The 21,298-nt window shown below is 41.7% G+C and overlaps 1 protein-coding gene across 1 annotated transcript in view; it reads left to right on the top strand.

Moving 5' to 3' along the window:
* The window catches only part of BAHD1 (bromo adjacent homology domain containing 1), a 78,712-nt gene that overhangs the window by 36,988 nt on the left and 20,426 nt on the right, over window positions 1-21,298 (top strand). Inside the window, 1 exon segment of the mRNA XM_032229652.1 lies at window positions 3,220-4,851. Within this exon segment, the coding sequence (XP_032085543.1) occupies window positions 3,220-4,851 (1,632 nt within the window).

The raw sequence follows: 21,298 nt of genomic DNA, 5'->3' as shown, positions 1-21,298 counted from the left end.
CACTAAAAATGGGTGATGCATTGACATTAGCCAAATAAAATTAGCAAAAATAGTTGTCTTTGTTCTTTATACAACCTGTCCTGTTGAAAGGCAGCCCAGTCCTTTCACAGGTAAATATTGGTAATGATCTTGTTGCTTCGCTAGTCTTAGAGTTTCTTCTAGAACTCCTGCAAAAGGGAAGGGGAAAAAGAACAGATAACGTTTCTCAGTTGCGGTTTACTCCCTCAGGGCACTCTAAATATGGTATTGATTCTCCTGGCCACAGTTTGGATTGTTTCCTCCCACACAGAGGCTTTTCTTTTTACAGGGCTTGAAAACTTTTTGGATAATAAATGCTGACACTTTGTGGCCCCTGCATGCTTCCAGCGAAAGGAAAAATAAAAATTTGGACATTTTCCTTGATGCAATAGAGGGCTCAGTTGATAAATGTGGATGTTTCCGTTGCTGACGGAAGACTTAACTGCACTTTAGATGCAGTTTGAGACCTGTTCGTTTCTGTTTCTGGAAAAAATGAAAGCAGAGTGAGCTGCCCACCCAAGGAGAAAAAAGCACTTACAGTTCCTGCATTCTTTCCTGTTGTAGGTGGTAGGGGAAAGGACTAAAACATTTCCATATATTTTAAAATTTAAAAACAGGCAGATCTATCTATAGGTGCTCCTGCAATGTGGCAGAGATACTGATATAGTCTGGAATATTCCTGAATGAAGCTTGTATTCCTTTCATGCTGCTGTTGGAAGAAATGCCCATCTGGGTTCAGTTCCAAGTGGGGAGAAAGACACTGGAAACATGGAAGCTGCTTGGAAAGATGGTTTAATGGTGGACAGGATCACTTGATTTGCGATCTTGGGCAAAAGAAAATACATGGGTGGGAAAGAGAGATTTATACCCTCTCTTGGGTCCCACCTTGGAGCTTCCTGTTCCTTTGTAAGAAATGTATTCTGATTAGTTGTCAGACCCCCATGGGGCCATGCAGGGGGTAACTTTGTAGTCTTGAGCCCCAAGCTTGGTTGAATCTTGCTGGGTGATATAATCTCCCCAGATGCTATGTGGTGAGTTCTGTTGCTAGATGGGTAGAGGGCTATTCCTACCTTTATTGGATCTTGTGTGAGGGCATTTGCTTATGAATAGACTTAGCTATCTCTTATCTCTTAAGTGCTGACATCTGCTGTGGGCTATTGAGGAGGGTGGGGGCTATTAAGAGTGAGTCTGCTTCCTGCCTAAAAAAACATGTTTCTCCATTTCTCTTCCAGGGAAATATGATATTCTGCCTTTTCAATATTTCCTAGAATATTTCATTCTTCTAGGAGGGGTGGGTGCTAACTTCTTACACTGCCTAATTAACAGAATTTTGCAAAGACTCTAAATGGGTAGGATCCACTGCTCATGAGCCATGCATTTTTACTGCCTTATTGATATTTTATGACTGCACAAATGGAGGAAAAATAGAAACAATAGAAGAAGCAGAGCATCAATATTTATTTTTAGCAGGTCTATATGGAATTGAAGTTGAGGTGCCCTCATTTATCATTTTTAATAATATATGATTGCATAGGTATGTTGTGTCTACAAAACAAAACCTTTCTCTTCTGCCACAAGTTTATTTGCACTGTGAAAAATCACAGACGGGGAAGAAACAAATGTGGAATTTTTCTGAGCTGGTATGAAATGGACTAGAAAAAAGTTGAAACCAAATTAAGTTGGAAATGAATCCACATTACATTGTCCTGAAACAATAATAACTCCAACACTGAAATAATAACAATTCTTAAATATAGAGAACTGTAATGGATACTTCAAAATATCTAGAAGGATGGAGGGTTTTTTTATGAATGAGTAGCATTTTTAGTTTTTAGAAACAGAGCCATAACTAGGAAATCCTGAGTGGTAGTTTGGAATTGGGATTGAGGGAATCTGATGTATGGTAAGCAGAAAGTGTAAAATTATGCTATCTTGATGTGGATGTCTTAAGAGAAGAAGGACACAGCTGCTTACCTTTTTTTGGGGGGGAGTGTTTTTAGATGACAAAATACACTATTCTGGATTTATCTGCATTAACTGAAATCAAATTATTATAGAGTATGTAGGGAAAAGTAAATGTAGCTAGAATGAATTCTAACTCTTACACCTAAAACTGTAAAATTATAATTGTCTAATGCATCTCTGATAACCTGATCAATCAGTTCTATCTGCGTGTGGGGAGGGTGTTTTCTTTTTCTTCCTAATTTGTTCTTAAAGGTTCCACATATGTGTATTACTAATATGTGATCCAAAAGCAGTGTAAAGGAAAATCAGCATTTCTGAATGTTGCTCATCCTGGTTTCTAAGCCTGCTCTTATAGCTCTGTGTGGCCATTCTCAGTTGGCTAAGAGATGCCACCCTCTGCTGATCGGTTCCTCACCCTGGTCAGGATGTGTTGTTCTGTATGCAGGGATTTCAGAGACATTTCTCATAATTTCTCTAGTCCTGGTCATGAGTTCTCTCTTTCTTTTGAATGCATTCTATGCAGATGAAGATCAGATATATTGCAAACACATTTTAGAGGTTTTTAACAGGGTTTTATTTAAAACATGAATATTCAAAGATAACACTTTTCAAATACCAGATTTTAAAAAAAGCTAAAGTAGATACTTCCCCTTTTTTAAAAAAAATGGGTTTCCCTAGTTATGTGAGAGAATTTCTACAAGTGGCTAATCTCTGATGGAAATCATCCCTAAAGATGATGGTGAGATGGATCAGTGTTGGTTGAAATTAACAAAAGAGTAGCACGCTTCTGAATAAAGAAGGAAGGCTTCAGGGTTAGTCTTAGGCGGTGTTCAAAATGGTGTCCTGTTCTTTTCCCACAAAAATGGGGTTTCCTGGTTATGCGAGAGAAATCCTGGAACTGGATAATCCTGATGGGAATCATCTCTCAGACGTTGGTGAGATAAATCAGTATTTGTTGGAATTAGTGTAGAGTAGTTACTAGTGTACAGTAGCATACTACTGAGTAAGGAATGAAGTTTTAGGTGTTTGGGCTTTAGCCAACTGTAATTGTCAAGTTCTGGTTTGAAATGAAGACATGTTTTTAGGATAGCTGAAATCCTGATTTGGTTACACTCCCTATCCCTTGCCCCCAAAGATCCATATTAGAGCACATACGTTCTAAGTATCAATTGGTGCATTGTGTGAGGAAGCATTTATCTACTGCTGATATTAAGACTTTTTCCTTTGTGTTCTCAGGGGTGGACATTGATCCTATGACGCATGCCCGTAAGAAACAGCTCTTGCTTCTGAAATACTCAGCTGCTGGCCAAGCTTTGTCACCGATTGACGGTGAGAGAATGGATAGGACTGAGGTGGAGGGCAGCAAGCAAGGAAATGGTACTGAAGGGCAGAAAGTCCAGACTAGACTTGCCAGTACGACTAAAAGCAGGAATTTGCAAGAACTCCGAAAGACATATCCCTTAAGGAAACGGCTCAGCTCCTCTGTGGACAAAAAAACCTGCTCCGTGCTACTTACTAGACTAGAGGATGTAGCTGGATCACTGTCAGAGGAGACTCCAAGGGTGGTGAAAAGAGGTCTTGCCAGTTGCATAGATGACTTCAGACCTTCCTGCCTTCCAGAGCAAGTTCAAGTAGCAGGAGCAGGGAAACAGGACTGTTCTATAGGCAAATGCCAGCTATCATGCCTTGGGACTGAGGAGGAAGGGCATAATGTCTGCCTCTCGGAGCCCAGAAAACGGAGACTAGCCTCCTTGAATGCTGAGGCAGTGAACAACCTGCTCTTTGAACGGAATGACAACTTGTTATCTGGCAGGCGTTTTCGAAAAGATTCCCCGCAGATTAGTGGGATTTGTTGCACTAATAGCATATGTTGCAAAGCTCAGGGCTCATGGCCCTTGACAGAAAAACGAGGCACTAAAACAGCGAAGGGAAAGAACCAAACTAAATCAAGTCAGAAGTGTGCTCCTTATAACCAGTCCCCGGGTGGTGACTTTGAAGGGAAAAGACGGGAGGAGAAAGGAATTCCTTACCATCCTGCCCCAAAGAGATTGGCCAGTCTGAATGCTGCAGCTTTTCTGAAACTGACTCATGAGAAAGACCAACCATTAAAGCCCAGAAGTAAATCAACTGGAGAAAGCAAGATGGAAGGACACAGTTCCAAATCAAAACTCAAGTGGGCCAAAGCCAATGGAAAAAATTGTGTTAAATCCAAAAAGGAAATATCCTCTGTCAAAATAGAGGGTCAACGCAGCTGGCAAGGTGTCTCTGAGGGTGCATTTAGACAAGCAGCTCATCAGGACTCTCCTAGAATCTATGGCAAAACGGAATCTATAAGTTACACACCATCACCTAACTCTTCTGAAGGCACAGAGGGTTTCTTCCACAGACTGCCTTTGCTAATGGGTGGGCAAGCTTCCATGAAGCCTGAATATGGAAGACCTGGAGAGAAATCTCCTACCCCCAAGCAGGAATTTCATCAGCCTTCCTTCCCAGTACCTCAGTTCCATCCTTTGCCTGTTCCAGGCAATCATCCAGATTGTGGCTGTCTCTTTGAATCGTCTGACTTGAATGCATTTTATGTTTATTATGGCCAAAGTGGATATAATAGTTACAGTCATTGCTCGATGTACCCGAAGGATGAGTTGTCGCAAGCAACGGGTTGTGAGGCACTTTTGGTATCTCCTGGTTCCTTGCCGTCTGACCCCTCCTTTCAGCCATTTCATTGGTGTAGCTCTCCATATTGTTGTGGAGAGGGACCAGCAATTAACAGCTTCAGCCTTTGTGGAGTTATGCATGTACCAGAAAGCAGAATTGGTAGTGGGCATACAGGGCGGAATGGCTACCCTTATAAGATGCCTTTTGCAGCAGGTAAGTCTGCAACCATTTCCTTTCGTTAACAGTGCTAATATTTATGGGCAATTGAGTTGTTGAATAAAGTTGTATCCTTGTTGCCAGTAGATGATATGCTTGCATTGCCTGGATGATTGGATGCTGGGATACTGTGCTGGCCTTAAGCATCTAGGAAGTCCATGTAGGTTAGGTCATTTTTTATTCACAGGCAAAGTTATAGGTTGGAATCAGAAGAGCTCCCCCATGAAATCTCATGCTAAAAGGAGATACCCGTTGTGTCTTCTTGAGCCGTGGTGGTTCAATGGTTAGAATGCAGTACTGCAGGCTAATTCTGGTGACTTCCAATTGCCAGCAGTTCAGCAGTTTGAATCTCACCAGCTCAGTGTTGATTCAGCCTTCATCCTTCCGAGGTTGGTAAAATGAGGAGCCAAATTGTTGGGGGCAATAGGCTGACTCTGAACTGCTTAGAGAGGGTTGTAAAGCACTGGGAAGTGGTATATAAGTCTAATTACTATTGCTTGTAGCAGTTGCTCCTTTCAGAGCTCTTGGGCTCAATCCTCTTCTGGGTTACATCAAATTTGCACATGGGACATTTCTTACAAACATGTCTCCAATTGTTGCTTATATTTATCCCATCAACTAAAAGGCTGGCAAAACTTGCCGGCTGCTAATATATAGATTCCGCCTCATGTTTGGATAATTCAGTTGTAATTTGAGTAGTCTAAAATATAAAACAGTTCACTTAATGGAACTGGTCTACTCAAACAAATCAGTTGATTTAAATCCAGAGGAGCAATCTTTTTGACTATTCACTTCTTCCAGTTTTTTTAATTTGTGGGAGAGTCTAATTATTTAAATGTACTTAAGCCTCTCTGAGGGCTTATCACAATTTTCGTGTGTGTGTGTGTGTGTGTGTATGTGTGTTTGTTTGTTTGTATCTCTTATCAAATATTGCACCACCAATTTTGGGTGACTTGCGCCAGATTTCTTCAATTAATGCTGGGGATTCTGAGATTTATGGGCCATGATATAGCTCACAAGTTTTCTCTCCCTGAGCTAAATAGTTCTGCAAATATAAATATCTCATTCTTCAACAGTAGCACCCACAGTGTGGACACTTTGAAGGAACACTTGCTGCCCATCAGCCCTAGACATGATCAGTTTAAATATGACTGCTTAGTTTTCCTTTCAACACTCATTCAACTCCCTTAACTCTACCAAAAAAAGTCTTTTATTTCTACATATCTCATGTCATGGTTCAGATGCCTGCACAAGCTAATTGATGTCATCCACTTTAAAGTACTATAGAAAAAAGATTGTTGTTCCCTTTTTGTGCACAGCTCCGCAGAGGCGAATTGCTTAATATACAGGTAATCTCAATTTACAGCCACAATTGAGACCAGAGTTTCCATTGTTAAGTAAGGCAGTTGTTAAATGAGTCACATCCAATTTCACGACCTTTTCTGCCAGTGAAGTGAATCACAATCACATTTGTTAAGTTTATAAGGGAAGCCAGATTCGTTAGCAGATTCAGACAGCTTTCCTTATAAACTTTGCTTGTTGGAAGCTGCCTGGAAAATTGCAAATGGTGATCATATGACCCCAATCCAACAGAGTTGGAAGGGCTTTAGTGCATCTTCTTTATTGTTCATCAGATATTTTTCTGATGCCCCCCCCTTCCCCCCCCATTTGATATATTTGCAACAATGATAAATAGACTGTCAATATCTCTGTGTATATGACAGGAATGATTCATTGTAATTATTTTTCTTGTCTTCTTTCTGGGTTTTTAGTTTAGCTTAAATCCAGTCCACCTTTCCAGTTATATTTCTAATACCTGGAATTGCCCATTGCTTTGTGGTATTTGGCCACTGAACTTGACCATAAGATCTTATTCACCCTTCTGATGCATTCATTACTGATCATCGTGACTTCAGTGTGCTTGATGATGTCAGTCTGAAGGATGCGCAAATATTTGTAGGGAACTTCACCCAGGCTCTTGATGTTACTTCCGTGCGGTATCTTGAATCCTTCAATTGTCACTATTTTTCCCTGTTGATGGTAAGGATGGCACATTTGTCTAGTTCAAATTCCATTATAATATTTTGGCTGTATATTTGGGCAGCAGTTGCTGAGCACCATTTCAGATAGTGTTTTTCCATGAAGTTTCAGATTGCCCATGTAAAGAGGTGGGATGGCCTGGCAGATGTTTTTGATGTGTGATAGCCATGACCTGGCTTGTTCAGTGTTATTGACAGAGGAATCGATGCAGACACTATCAGTGGTGATGATAGTGAGTCTTCTTGAAAGGTTCTTCTCTTAATATTAATCTCTCCCAGACTGTTAACATTTACCAGCAACCGTTTCTTTCATTCTGCCATTGATCTTTGCACAAAGCTTCTGATGTCTCCACTGACTCCTGTTATTTCTAGGCACTTGGTTATCCAATCATGTGTCAGGGAGTTGAATGCCTTCTTGTAATCCATCCCAGCTACATTCAAGTTGGTCTTACTTCTCTTGCAGTTTCCCAAAATCATCTTGTCAATTAGGAGCTGAACTTTTGTCCCTCAGATGTTCAAGCAGTTTTCTTTCTGCTCAGATGGAAAGAGCTTGTTTTCAATTAAGGTGCTGTTTGGACTGCATCAGCTACCATACCAGTTAGCAATTTGAAAATAATCAGTAAGCTGGTAAATGGCCTGCAGTTTGCCTGGTGCTGGCTGTTTATTGGATCTTTCATTATCAGGTAGATTTAGTCAGATGTTGACCAATCTTCAATTTATCTCATTGCAGTATGTTGTTAAATTGTTTGGCGATGAGTGGGTGGCAAACCAGTTAAATGTTTCAACCCAAACCCATGCAGTTTATCTTCATCTGGCGCTGACCAATTCTTGATTTTTCTTGCTCTTTCCCCCACCATTTCTGGTGTTGTATATCAGTTGTGTGCTTTTCTGGATCATGAGGCCCCTGTGCTCAGTCATTCATGCCTTGGTCATTTCTTGTCTGGATTACTGCAATGCTCCCTAAATGGGGCTACCCACCGCTGTGTTCTGAACCAATTGAAGTTCTGGAGGCCCCTGGGATGGCACATGGAACATCACTGTTACATGAACTTCGCTCACTGCTTCTGGGTCCACTTCAAAGCCTTATCAGTTTTAAAGTCCTTTATAGCATTGGCCCAGGATATCTGAGAAACCATATTGCCTCAATGGGACTGTCTTGCCCATTTGTTGTAGCAGAAAGGGTCAGGAGAAGAGTCTTTTCTGCTATGGCCTCTGCCTTTTGGTACCTTTTGCTGCTGGAGGTTGGTCCACCTTATCCACCTGGCTTTCTCAAGGGACCTTAAGAATTGGCTCTGCCAGTTGGCATTCGGCCCTGGTGGAGAGACTTTAGGTTGGTGGGAAGGTATCTCGTTCTGCTTGAGCCTAAACCTTTAAAAAGCTGCATTTAATCCACTGTAATTTTAATTGTTCATATATTTATAATTGCTTTTATATATTTATTTTATTGCTTTGGCTAGAGAGGCGGCCAGCATATAAATGTAATAAAATAAATTGCTGCTTTTACAAGATCTGATTTTCTTGCCTATGGCTATTATGTTGCCTTATTACCTTACAATGCTTCCTTGATCTTTTTTGTTTCTTTTGTTATTTCTTGCTCAGGTATTATTTGGTTTTGTTCTTCAACTTCTTTTCCTTCATCTATTTTTGCTTATTTGCATATGTTCTTAACTTATTATTTTCTAGCCTGATCTTCTGTTTTGGTGATGCACTGTTTGGCTTTTTCTCCCCTTATTGATTTTGCATCTAAAGTCTTATAACTGCAGCTCTGCTGTACATCAGTTAGTTTGTGTTTTGCAGTGAACTGATGCTTATATCTGATACTACAGTATTGACATATTTTAATAGTTGTGCTAGCTATTTTTTGTAACAGGTTTTAATGCTGACAAGCTTATTCTATTATTTTTGTGCTGTTCTAGATGCTTAGTTATTCTTCATTTAAGTTCTTTCTGTTTTCCAGTTGAGGATTTTGTTCTTTCTGAGGAAGAGATAGAACAGAGGATGGCTGGTTTGGGAATGTAAATGGTTCAGTAGTGATGCTGGCTTTATTATTATGGTTGGTCACACTGTCAACCAGACGTTTAAGCTGGATTTGATTTGTGTGTGTGTGTCTACCTATCAAATCCTTCCTAAGGACCTAGGATTTTTATAATGCAAATCATGATTTAAGATTATCCATGTGAACATAGTAGCCCATATTCTCTTTTTTCTTGTTCTAAAAAGCAAATTGCTTGTTTACAAAAGAGGAGAAACAGGAAAGAATGACGAAGAAACCTTAAAAATAAATACACAGATGTTACTAGCCCATCTACCCACACATATTTAATGTAAATGAAAAAGAAGAAAACTTATTTAAACACTTCTCTTTCTGGTGCTCCTGTTCACAGTTTGCTAGGCAAGTAATCATTTTCAAATCTTACTGACAGATTGGCTGGGATCTAAGGATCCTTGCTTAAAGAACCTAACCCAGCTATGCCAAATTGCTGTCCTCCAAGGAGCTTATTCTTCAAATTTCAGAATTCACATGGGTCACTGAAGTTGAAGTCCAGCAGACCAAGAGGACGTTAGGTTGGAGAAAGTTGTAGATGCTTCTTCAGATGTATAGATTATATCATTTTTAGATTGCATAGATATCCCTAAATACTGGGCATCTTGGTCCCTTCAATTTAAAAGCAGGCATCTCTTAGCACTGTAGTGAGGCAACCTCAGGACCCTTTAGAGTAGAATTCAACATTGTATATTGATAACTAGAGCAGATGGCCATATCTTGGCAGATTCTAAGAAAATGAACCAGGTTCTGATCTTGTTAGTTCTTGGATAAAAGATCACCAGTCTCTAATCTCAGTATATTAGACATTTAAAGTTTAAGAAGACAAAGGCAAGCCAGCTCCATATGTTACCATAAAATGAGCATAAATGCCTTCATGTAGTCACTGAGAGAGTTGAGTTCAACACGAGGAAGGTTTTATCTTCAGTATCAAATAAAGTAAAGGGCTCCAGTGCTGTTGTATCCATTTGTTCCTCTTGGCTCCCTGTACTGTGGTCTTCTCAGCAGGCCTGCTCTGCCTTCAGCTGGAATTGCTGTTGGTTGAGCAATTAAATTCCTTTTACACACACCTTTTACAGAATGTCCTTTTATACATTTCTGAAATCAATTCCTTCCACTTCTTGCTCAGTACTATTTTTTTATGTATCTGAAAACATTCGTTTATAATAAATATAAGTGCCAGTTTCGTGTAATGGTCAAGGCACCAAGCTAGAAGCTGGGTAATTTAGTCCTGCTTGAGGCATAAAGCCAGCTGAAGGGTGACTCGCAGCCCCACAAAGACAACAGTGGCAAATCATTTCCAAAACTCTTCCAAAAAAAAACCTTGCAGGCACTCATCTAGGCAGTCACTAGGATTGATTGGGAAAAAAAATCCCCTTCCCAAACTTGAATATAACTTAGCTACAACTTTCAAAAACTTCTAAGTATATTACTTTCAGCATTGGGATGCTTCCGATTTTACTCCCCCACCCCTCAAAAAAAAAAGTTCATAACCCTCTCAAACGACATTAGATTTGTTTTCTTTCATATCATTAAAAAAAACCCTTTAAAAATAAAAATAATCTAACTTCTCTGCCCTATCATTCTTCCCCACCAAGAAAGTAAATTTCAACCAAATACAAGACTGGTGGTGATGGGTAAAATCATCATCAAAAGCCCTTGTTTTTCAATTGCTTGGAAGAATCATAAACATTTATATTCCCAGCTTTAAACTAAGGTAAATAAATTATCTTATCCTCAGCCAAACTATTAATCTTATCTAGCTATGGATTCTACCTGACTAGTAGTGAGTCTCCAGAGGTTCGGATAGGAGTCTGTCAACTCTAAGTAGAAACACTGGAACTAGTGTCCTTTCCTATGCAAAGCAAGTTGTCTATGATTTATTATATCAGTGATGACAATCCTTTTAGACACTGGGTGCCCAAACTGTGCACATGCACCTACCCAAACGGAAAGGTGCGTATGCACAAACATGCACACATGGTGACATGTGCGCGTGTGCATGGGCTGACATGCACACATGGGCCGACATGCGTGCATGTGCAGACATGCACACGTGTGGATATCTGCACATGCACAGCAAAGATGCAAAGACCAGCTGGCCGGTGGGGGGCAGGACATCCCAACACCGGCAGCACAGCAAGAGGTGAGATATTTTTCTTTCATCAGCTTCTGTTTCGTCGTTTGCAGGGAAACAGAAGCTCATGAAAGAAACTCCACAGAGATCTGACCTAGGGTGATGGCACACGTGCCAACTGAGGGCTCTACATGCCACCTCTGGCACATGTGCCATTGGTTCACCATCACGGCACTATATACCCCAGAGATCCAAAAAGTAACTATTAAAGTCTGCCAGGTGGATCACTTAATTGCTGACCATTGAATCACTCTAGAAGCCATAAATGACAACTAAATGATACCATTTTCCCCAAAGGCAAATTTTCAAATATTTATAAAATCTTAAAAACTGTTTTAATTATTACTTTATACTTCATTGATTTATATTCACTCTTTATACAGAGGATAAAAAAGTCTGCACACCACTGTTAGAATGCCAGGTTTTGAAGTTGTAAAAGAAATAAAAAATAGAGCAAGGTAAATCACTTCAGAATTTGTTTCTGCATATAACATATAAGCTGTACAATTCAATTAGAAAACTGAAATCTTTTAAGGGGAAAAAGTAACAACAAAAATGTACAATAACATGGTTGCATAAGTGTGCCCTTAAAGTAAAATTTTGTTGAAGCAGCTTTGATTTTATGACAGTATTCAGTCTTTTGGGGTTGGAGCCTATCAGCATGGCATATCCTGCCTTGGGAATCTTTGCCCCCTCTTCCTTGCAAAAGCGCTCCAAATCTGTCAGGTTGTGAGGATTTATCCTGTGCACAGGTCTCTTCAGATCACCCATCTGATTAAGGTCCAGGATTTGGCTGGTCCATTCCAAAACTTTGATCTTCTAATGAAGCCATTCTTGTTGATTTGGAGGCATGCTTTGGGCCATTGTTATGTTAAAAGATGAAATTCCTCTTCATCGTCTTCAGTTTAGAAAAAAATTGTTCCAAAGTTGACTGATATTTGGAATTGTTCATAATTTCCTCCACCTTGACTTGACAAAAATCCAATTTCAGCTGAAGAAATGCAGCCCCAGGCCAAGTTTCACCATGTTTCACCTTGGTCTCATCAGAGCATAACACATTTTCCCACATGCTTTTGTTAGATTTGGTGTAGGTTTTTGCAAAATGTAACCAGTCTTGGATATTTCTCTTCGTTAGAAAAGGCTTCCATTCTGCCCCAGACATATGAAGAATACAAGAAATTGTTGACACGTATGGTATACAACCAGTACTTGCCAGAAATTCCTGCAGTTCCTTTAATATTTCTGTAGGCTTTTTTTGGCAGCCTATCGGACCAGTTTTCTTCATGTTTTTTTCATCTGTCTTCTCTGTATTCCATGATAGCCAATACCTTGGACATTGTTTTGTAGCCTTTCCTGACTGATACCTTCCAATCTTTGATGTTTTGTAAGCTCTTTGCTGACCATGACTGTTGTTGTAAGAGGCAACTGAGTATCAGAAAAATCCTACTAGAACAGCTGAATTTTATATGGAGTCATCAGAATCACTTTCATTGATGGCAAATGTGTACTGACTACTATTTCACATCAGTTTGAATGTGATTGGTTGATTTTGAGCACAGCCACATCCCTACTTATAAAAGGACATGAACACAGGCAAGCACATTATTCTAGGTTTTTATTTTTATTTTTTCGCCTAAAAGATTTCAGTTTATTTTTCAATTTACTTGTACAGCTTATATGTTTTATATTGACTCAATATACGTGCGTCCTTCCTTCCTCCCTGTTCCGTGTGACGAGAGACATAGTTTGATAGGTAAGCATGTAATTTGCATGTGCAATTCACAGCCAAGTGTCATTTTCAGCATCTCCAGTTAAAACAGGGACTTAGCAGCTGTAGTTCTAGGGATGCATATTGCACTCCTTGTCAGCTTCTTTGAGAGCTGCTTAAACCGAAAGTAATTTCAACCCCCATACAGTTCTCCCAGAGCAGTGGCCCCCAACCTTTTGGGCACCAGAGACTGGTTCCGTGGAGAGAGGTTTTTCCCGCAGACCATGGGGGCGTGGTTTTGCATGCTGCCTGCATCCCGTGAATGAGGCGTCACTTGTTTGTGCAATCCGGTTTCTGTCATGGCACAGAGCAGTGCCAGTCCATGAACTAGGGATTGGAGGCCCCTGTCCTAGAGTCCTCTTTAGCAAAAATCATTGAAGTGAAAGGGATAGAATTACAAACATTTCAGCAACTGAACTGTTTCCCATTTAGAACCTAATTATCCCCAATTTATTAGGCTAGTGACCTTTTTAGTTTATTTTGTATAGCCTTCCTGTGATCCCATGGGGAGGCAGATTTTCTCACTGATAACAGAAAAACCTGTGAGTTGGTGGTTTGAATAACCATTTTCTAAATCTCCGTCTTGGAATAAACTATTAAAATCCCTATAGTCCATCCAAAAGTTATTGCCAAATCATAGGTTTTAAGGGGGAGAGACTTAATAAAGGCATGTTGAGTAATTGTATTTGTGCATTTAACTAATTTAAAGTTAAATTCAACTGTGCCTTAGCTCAAACGTGTCTGAAAAGATGCTATGCATTTGTAGAGTAAAGGCATTTAAGTAGAAAGGCTAAGGAAGGAGTTAGAGAAGAGCCTACTGTGCCATAGAGAACAATAGACTGGCTTCTGTAGAACCAATTTAATATGTAATCTGATTCAAAGAGAACACTTCTGGTGTTTGCATAAGTGGGTTCCAGTGATGTGTATTTTACTTCTTTTGTTGCGTGTGTATAGAATTCTAATTCAGACTATTTAAAACACTTCCCTTATTTGCTGTGTTGGAAAATTCCATACCAGTATCTCTAGTACAAAAGCTACGGGGACTATAGAATTCTAATAATGGTTATTTAGACAATTAGTTGATAAAAGAGGTATAATTTCTTCTCCTCGGAATGGCAGGTGCCTCTATGGACATCATTTTCTGGCTGTGTGCAACCATGCTGTGAGAACAATTTTAAGATTGCAGGAAGGGATAACTAATTCAATTAAACTGCTGGAGGATTTTAGGTAGATCAAAGCAATATTTAAACTAGGACTGTGGGAAAAATGGGTATGATGACTTACTCGTTTTGCAGAAGGATACTGCCATTCAAAGAGAAGCATATGGATAAAGACTGTGTGACTAAACATTTTTTTTAATCCGTGGAATTATGGTTTTCCCAAAATCCTGTATTGCACTGAAGAGTTAATAGCAATATAATTCATTTGTAAAATTAAAACAGTGTTAACTCCACAGATTAAGATGTCTGTTATGCGTTTCAGAGTTTTACTTGGTTCGCTATAGCTAAGTATTTAGAACTGAGACCATATTTAATGTTCTGTATAATGCGGAAGCATGTTTGTAGCCTAATCAGTGAATGCTTTCCCTGGAAAAAAGATGAACTTGCAACATGAAGGGTTGTGTCATTCTTTGAACACAAAAGGTTCAAGTGGTAGTAGAGTGATTTGTGCACTTTTTCCAGCTTTCTGTGACTAGTAAACAGTCGCCTTATAGGGAAGATGGAGGACAGCATAAAGGTAAAGTGAAGGTAAAATAACATTTAAAAAATAAAATAATGGCTAGAGAAATCTTATCGTTGTTGGAACATTATTTCTTCACTTTCTCTCCCTGAGTTCCTTCAAGCAACAAATCAGTTTGAAGTTACAACATTTGTATATTTTTTGCAAACACCTTTTCCCTCTTATTACACCTTGTCCCAAATACAGGTATTTGACTTACAACCATTTGTTTAGTGACTGTTCAAAGCTACAGTGGCACTGGAAAAAGTGATTTAGTTTTCACACATGACCATTGTAGCATCCCCATAGTCACATGATCAAAATTAAGGTGCTTGGCAACTGGCATGTATTTATGACAGTTTCTCTATCCCAGGGTCATGTGATCACCATTTGTAATCTCCCCAGTTGGCTTCTGAATCAGCAAAGTCAATGGAGGAAGCCAGATTTGCTTATGTACCACATGATTCACTTAATATCTGCAGTGATTTACTTAACTCTGGCAAAAAAGATCATACAGTGGGGTGCAACTCAGTTAACAACTGCCTTATTCAGCAGTGGAAATGTTGGGCTCAGCTGTGGCAATAACAGGAGGACTACCTGTACTGTCTCCTACTTTTTTGCAAGGGTATAGAGCAGTGGTTCCCAACATGGGGCCCATGCCCACAGGGAGGCAATTTGAACCTTGTTTTAGGCTTCCTCCACATGAATAGAGTTTAATTTTTCAGTAAAATAAGAATTACATGTCACAAGGGGGGAGGTGTCAGGATTTTAGAGATACTATGGTGGGGCATGGCCAAAAATAGGTTGGGAACCACTGGTATAGAGTTTCCTGCTTGAGCAGGGGGTTGGAGTAGAAGGATCTCCAAGGTCCCTTCCAACTCTGTTATTCTGGTATTTTTTTCACAGTGAGTTTTGTTCTGTAGACAAATTCAAATTCACTTGAAAGTTTGAGAAGTGCAGATTGGGGGCAGGTTCATCTAAAAAATACAGACTGAAGCTATTTTCCTTCAATCCTTATTATCCTATTATTATTATCCTACGGACATGGGAGTGGGCCGGAGCATCATGGTCGTAACAGGGAGGGGCAGATATGGCGGGGACTTTAGGGCTGGCCATTACCGGGGAAGGAGGGCTCGCTACGTTATAGAGATCCCTCCTTCCAGTCCTACGAGTCCCACTCCAAGGCCAGATGGCGCGAGTAATCAGGACCCTGGTCTCAGGCTGCTGTCGCTAAATGCCAGGTCTGTAGTTCACAAGGCTCCCCTCATCCGGGACTTAATTTTAGACGAGAGGGCAGACCTGGCATGTATTACTGAAACCTGGCTGGGCCCGGAGGGAGGAGTCCCCCTCGTAGAGATGTGCCCAGAAGGATTTCAGGTGCTCCATCAGCCGAGAGCCCAGGGAAGGGGTGGGGGTGTGGCTATTGTTATCCGAGAGTCTCTAGTACCTCGTAGGATCCCTGCTCCGGAGCTTGTCAGGTGTGAGTCCCTGCTGGTGAAGTTGGACCTCAAGGGTCAAGTGGGTTTGCTGTTAACGTACCTGCCTCCCAACAGCGTTGCAGCAGCCCTCCCCTCGCTCCTCGAGTCGGTAGCCGAGCTGGCAATTGAGTTCCCCAGGCTTATGGTTCTGGGGGATTTCAATTTGCCTTCGCTCGGTGAACACTCTGATGGGGCGCAGGAGTTCATGGCTTCCATGACAGCCATGGGCTTGACCCAAGTAATTCGGGGCCCAACCCACTCAGCGGGTCACATGCTCGACCTCGTATTTCTCTCGGAGCAGTGGACTTGTGATCTTGGTCTGAGGGGTAATGAGATCATACCCCTGTCGTGGTCAGACCACTGCCTCCTGAGGCTTGACTTTCGGAGACCAAACCCCCACTGTAGGGAGGAGGAACCGACCAGGTGGTTCCGCCCCAGGCGACTTATGGACCCCTTGAGGTTCCAGACGGAGCTTGGGGTTATTCCTGATACCCTCGCCCACAGTCCGGTGGAGACTCTGGTTGCTGCCTGGAACTCAGCAGCGACAGAGTCTCTTGACCGGATTGCGCCACTACGGCCGCTCCGAGGTAGTGGATTCCGGAGGCCACCTTGGTTCACCGAGGAACTCCGGGAGAGGAAGCGCCGGAAGAGACGCCTAGAGCACTTATGGAGATCCAATAAATCCGAATCGAACCGAGCACTTCTAACATCGTGCATCAAGGAATACATCAGGGCAATTAGGACGGCGAAAAGAGCTTATATTGCCACCTTGATTGCCTCCGCTGAGTCGCGCCCAGCCGCCCTGTTCAGGATAACCCGCTCCCTCCTAAATAGGAGGGATACGGGGGATCCCCTGCAGGGTAGGGCTGAGGATTACGTCCAGTTTCTAGCGGACAAGGTTGCTCAGTTTCGGTCGGACTTGGACTCCGATTCCGCAGATCCAGCCGAGGCACAAGGGGATAATCTGGTAGACCATCGCTGGGTTGAGTTTCAGGATGTTGCCCCTGAGGATGTGGACAAGGCCATGAGAGCTCTGAGTGCCTCCACATGTGTACTGGACCCGTGCCCCTCCTGGCTGGTTGCTAACAGCAGGGAGGTGACGCGGGGCTGGATCCAGGCGGTTGTTACCGCCTCCCTTCGGGAGGGGGTCTTTCCCCCCGCACTTAAAGCGGCAGTGGTGAGACCCCTCCTGAAGAAACCATCTTTGGATCCAGCCGTTCTTAACAATTATCGTCCAGTCTCCAACCTCCCCTTTGTGGGGAAGGTTGTTGAGAAGGTGGTGGCCTTTCAGCTCCAGCGGTCCTTGGAGGAAGCTAGTTATCTTGACCCATTCCAGTCCGGCTTCAGGCCTGGCTACAGCACAGAAACCGCTTTGGTCGCATTGACCGATGACCTCTGGAGAGCCAGGGACGGAGGCCACGCCTCCATCCTGGTTCTCCTTGACCTCTCAGCGGCTTTCGATACCATCGACCATGGTATCCTTCTGCGACGACTGCGGGAGGTGGGGGTGGGAGGCACTGTTTTGCGGTGGTTCTCCTCTTACCTCTCGGACAGGTCACAGTCGGTGTTAGTTGGAGGGCAGAGATCGACCCCTAGGCCCCTAACATATGGGGTGCTGCAGGGTTCGGTCTTGTCCCCCCTACTTTTCAACATCTACATGAAACCGCTGGGCGAGATCATTCGGCGGCACGGGATAAAATACCACCAGTATGCGGACGATACTGAGTTGTATCTGTCCGCCCCGTGCCAACTCAATGAAGCAGTGGACGTGATGAACCAGGGCCTTGAAGCTGTTAGGGACTGGATGAGGGCTAACAAACTTGTGCTCAACCCAGATAAGACCGAGTGGCTGTTGTGTTTCCCTCCCACTAATTCGGCAAGTGTTCCATCTCTCAGGCTGGGGGGTCAAACACTACACCCCTCAGACAGGGTCCGCAATTTGGGAGTCCTCCTGGACCCACAGCTGACTTTTGAACACCATTTGTCAGCTGTGACCAGGGGGGCATTTGCCCAGGTTCGCCTGGCGCACCAGTTGCGCCCCTACCTGAACCGGGAGGCTCTCACAACAGTCACTCGTGCCCTTGTGACCTCTAGGCTGGAATACTGCAATGTGCTCTACATGGGGCTGCCCTTGAAGAGTATTCGGCGACTTCAGCTAGTCCAGAATGCGGCCGCGCGAGCGATTGTGGGTGCACCCCGCTTCACCCACATAACACCTATTCTCCGCGAGCTGCACTGGCTACCTGTCGATCTCCGGATACGCTTCAAGGTGCTACTTGTCACCCATAAAGCCCTTCATGGTAGTGGATCTGGGTACTTGAGAGACCGCCTACTGCCAATCACCTCCACGCGACCAATTAGATCCCATAGATTAGGCCTCCTCCGAGTTCCATCTGCTGGTCAATGCCCACTGGCGACTACGCGGAGGAGAGCCTTCTCGGTGGCAGCTCCGACCCTATGGAACGATCTCCCCGTGGAGATTCGTACCCTCACCACCCTCCAGACCTTCCGCACAGCCCTTAAAATCTGGCTATCCCGTCAGGCCTGGGGCTAAAGACTGTAACCCATCCGAATGGTATGAATGTTGTGCTTTTAATTATGTACTGTTTTACGTGTTAAATGTTTGTTTCCCCCCCCCTTCGAGTTGTAAGCCGCCCTGAGTCCCCCCAGGAAAAAGGGCGGCATATAAATAAACTCTCAATCAATCAATCAATTCGAGATATATGAAACATCCTTTTTCAGAAAGAAATAGTATCTCTCAGTTCTCTGCAGACCATTCCATGCTTGAGATATTGCTGTATTTTTCGGAGTATAAGACACACCTTTTTCCCTCAAAAAAGAGGCTGAAAATCTGAGTGCATCTTATACACTGAATACAGCATTTTTTGCTTCCCCGTCCCTTTCACAAAAACGGACCTGCATAGCTATTGGGAGGCTTTCAGAGTGCTCCTGGGGGCTGGGGAGGGCAGAAATGAGCAAAAAACAGGCTGTTTTTTTTTTTTGCTCAATTTTGCCCCCAGGAGCACTCTATAAGCCTCCTAAATGCTATGCACGTTCATTTTGACCAAAAAAATGGGCCGTTTTTTACTCGTTTTTGCCCCCCACCCGGAGCACTCTACAAGCCTCCTAAAGGTTATTCATGCCCTTTTTTGGGAAAAAACAGTCCACGTTTTTGCAAAAAACGGGGCGCTTTTGGGAGGTTTGCAGAGTGCAAAACCTTTTTTTTAATTTGTCTCTTCAAAATCTTGGTGCGTCTTATACTCTAATGCATCTTATACTCCAAAAAATACGGTATGCATTCTTTGAGAATTACAATTTTTAATATAACAAGGGGGAACCTGCTCAGTCCAGGGTTTTCAGAGTTCCAGAATAGTCTTTGCATCTCTAACATTTGGATCATTAAATGTTTTGTCATATTTATTAACTGTTCTTAATTGTGAAACTGTGGTATTATTATTATTATTGTTGCTGTTGTTGTTATTGTTATTGTTATTATTTGTTAATGCTGCTCCTCCTATGGACAGAGTAATAGCTTCATGGCTTTTTCTCTCAATAAAACATCTCAGTCATGCTACGTTCTTTAGATCAAAATCAATGGCAATATTCTTTTTTTAAAATAGTTGTCAGGATTTCAAGGATTTCAGCAGAGACTTGGTTTTATCACAGCTTGCATGTCAATGAACTTTCTTGCTTTCTAGAGGTTACACGAGGCATTATTGATTTTTATGGGTAGTAATATCTCTGTTCATGTAAAAATGTTTCACTCTGCAGGGTGAAGGATGCTTCTTGTGGAATTGGTCAGGCGTAAGCCACATCTGTACTGATTCTTGCCATTCAGAATCTTTACATTAAGATGATGACTCTTATTCTAAACATATTTTATAAAGTTTGCAGACTTCAGGCCACATTCTGTGTTCTTGAAAATCATGACCAATGTCAAGCATGTTTTACTTTAACTATTTCTATGAAGATATCCTTTATATTAGCACTGCATCAGGAGCTACTTCCACAAAGAGCTGTGCAGTGATCTAGATTTGAAAGAAAGAGGTGACTTGAGAGCACACATGGAGATGCATGTCTCACTTGTTGGCATTTCCTTAAGATAATATGTCTCTTCCTGATTTGCATGAGCCCAGGAAAAAGAAGTGTTGTAATTGTAAGCACGCACAATATGTAGGCATGTGTCCTCATGGGCATCTAAGTCACCTTTTACCCATTTAAATCCAGATCTCTGCACAGCCGTATTGAACTATTTTGATTCCCAGTTCCATCATTCCCCTGCTCTATTTTTTCTTGAGATACTGAAAATATTTGATAATTATTCTTGCATTCATGCATATTGTCAGGAGAAAAATTAAAAGACTTATCCCACTGTTGATTAAGCAGAAATGTGGTCCATCCATTTTGCTAGTATGGCAGGAATTGATGGCATGATTTATAGTGGTGTGTAAAATATTTCCATTTGAAACATTCCATTTTGAATTCAAAACAGTTAAAAATCATTTATTTTGCTTTTGAAACGTATTTTAATCCTTTTGGAGGTGTTTTGAAAAACCTTGTTTTGATGCTTGGAATTTAAGAGCGAATATTTCAAAATGATTTGAGTATAGAACATTCTACACATCCCTAGTGATTTGTATTTCAAAAACATGGATTTTATGAATGATTGAAAATCTGAAGAAGATATTTTCAAACAAACTTATTTGCTCCGTCCCAAACTTTTTGTGGAGAGGGAAGATATGGAAATGGAAAGCATTTTTTCCTCAGATACTGAAATATGGGCTAATAACTCCCTCTGAGACTCATGAAACATGGGTAGAAACTATATAAGTATTAGGGAGGTGAGCACCAGATACTTTTGATAAGTATAATACATAGGAAGTTTAAATGAAACTGCTTCTGCATTTTTTTCTTTCTCCTATTCATCAGGTGTAGCACTAGAACTGCAGATTTTTATTTTGTGGAGGAGATATTCAAGGAAAGTGATGTCTTGATTCTCAAGACCAAAAATAAGATTTTATAATTTTGTATAGAGATAGATGTCATACATTTTGTATACTAAGAGTGCTACGTTAATTATGATGGAAGCCGACTGACAAAAATACCACATATTCATATGGCCAGTAGATTACTTTGATGTCTGTTCTGGTAATTCTGAGACTTGCATTCTGGTTATAATATAGTTGTGGTTAAATGATGCTTTTCAACGTTCCTCTTGGGAATTATTCCAGAAATTGTGAAAGGTTGAATCTTGGTCTG

This window comes from Thamnophis elegans, chromosome 1, assembly GCF_009769535.1.
Source record: "Thamnophis elegans isolate rThaEle1 chromosome 1, rThaEle1.pri, whole genome shotgun sequence".
In the NCBI taxonomy this organism is placed as follows: domain Eukaryota; kingdom Metazoa; phylum Chordata; class Lepidosauria; order Squamata; family Colubridae; genus Thamnophis; species Thamnophis elegans.
This window is presented reverse-complemented; position numbering and strand designations above follow the sequence as displayed.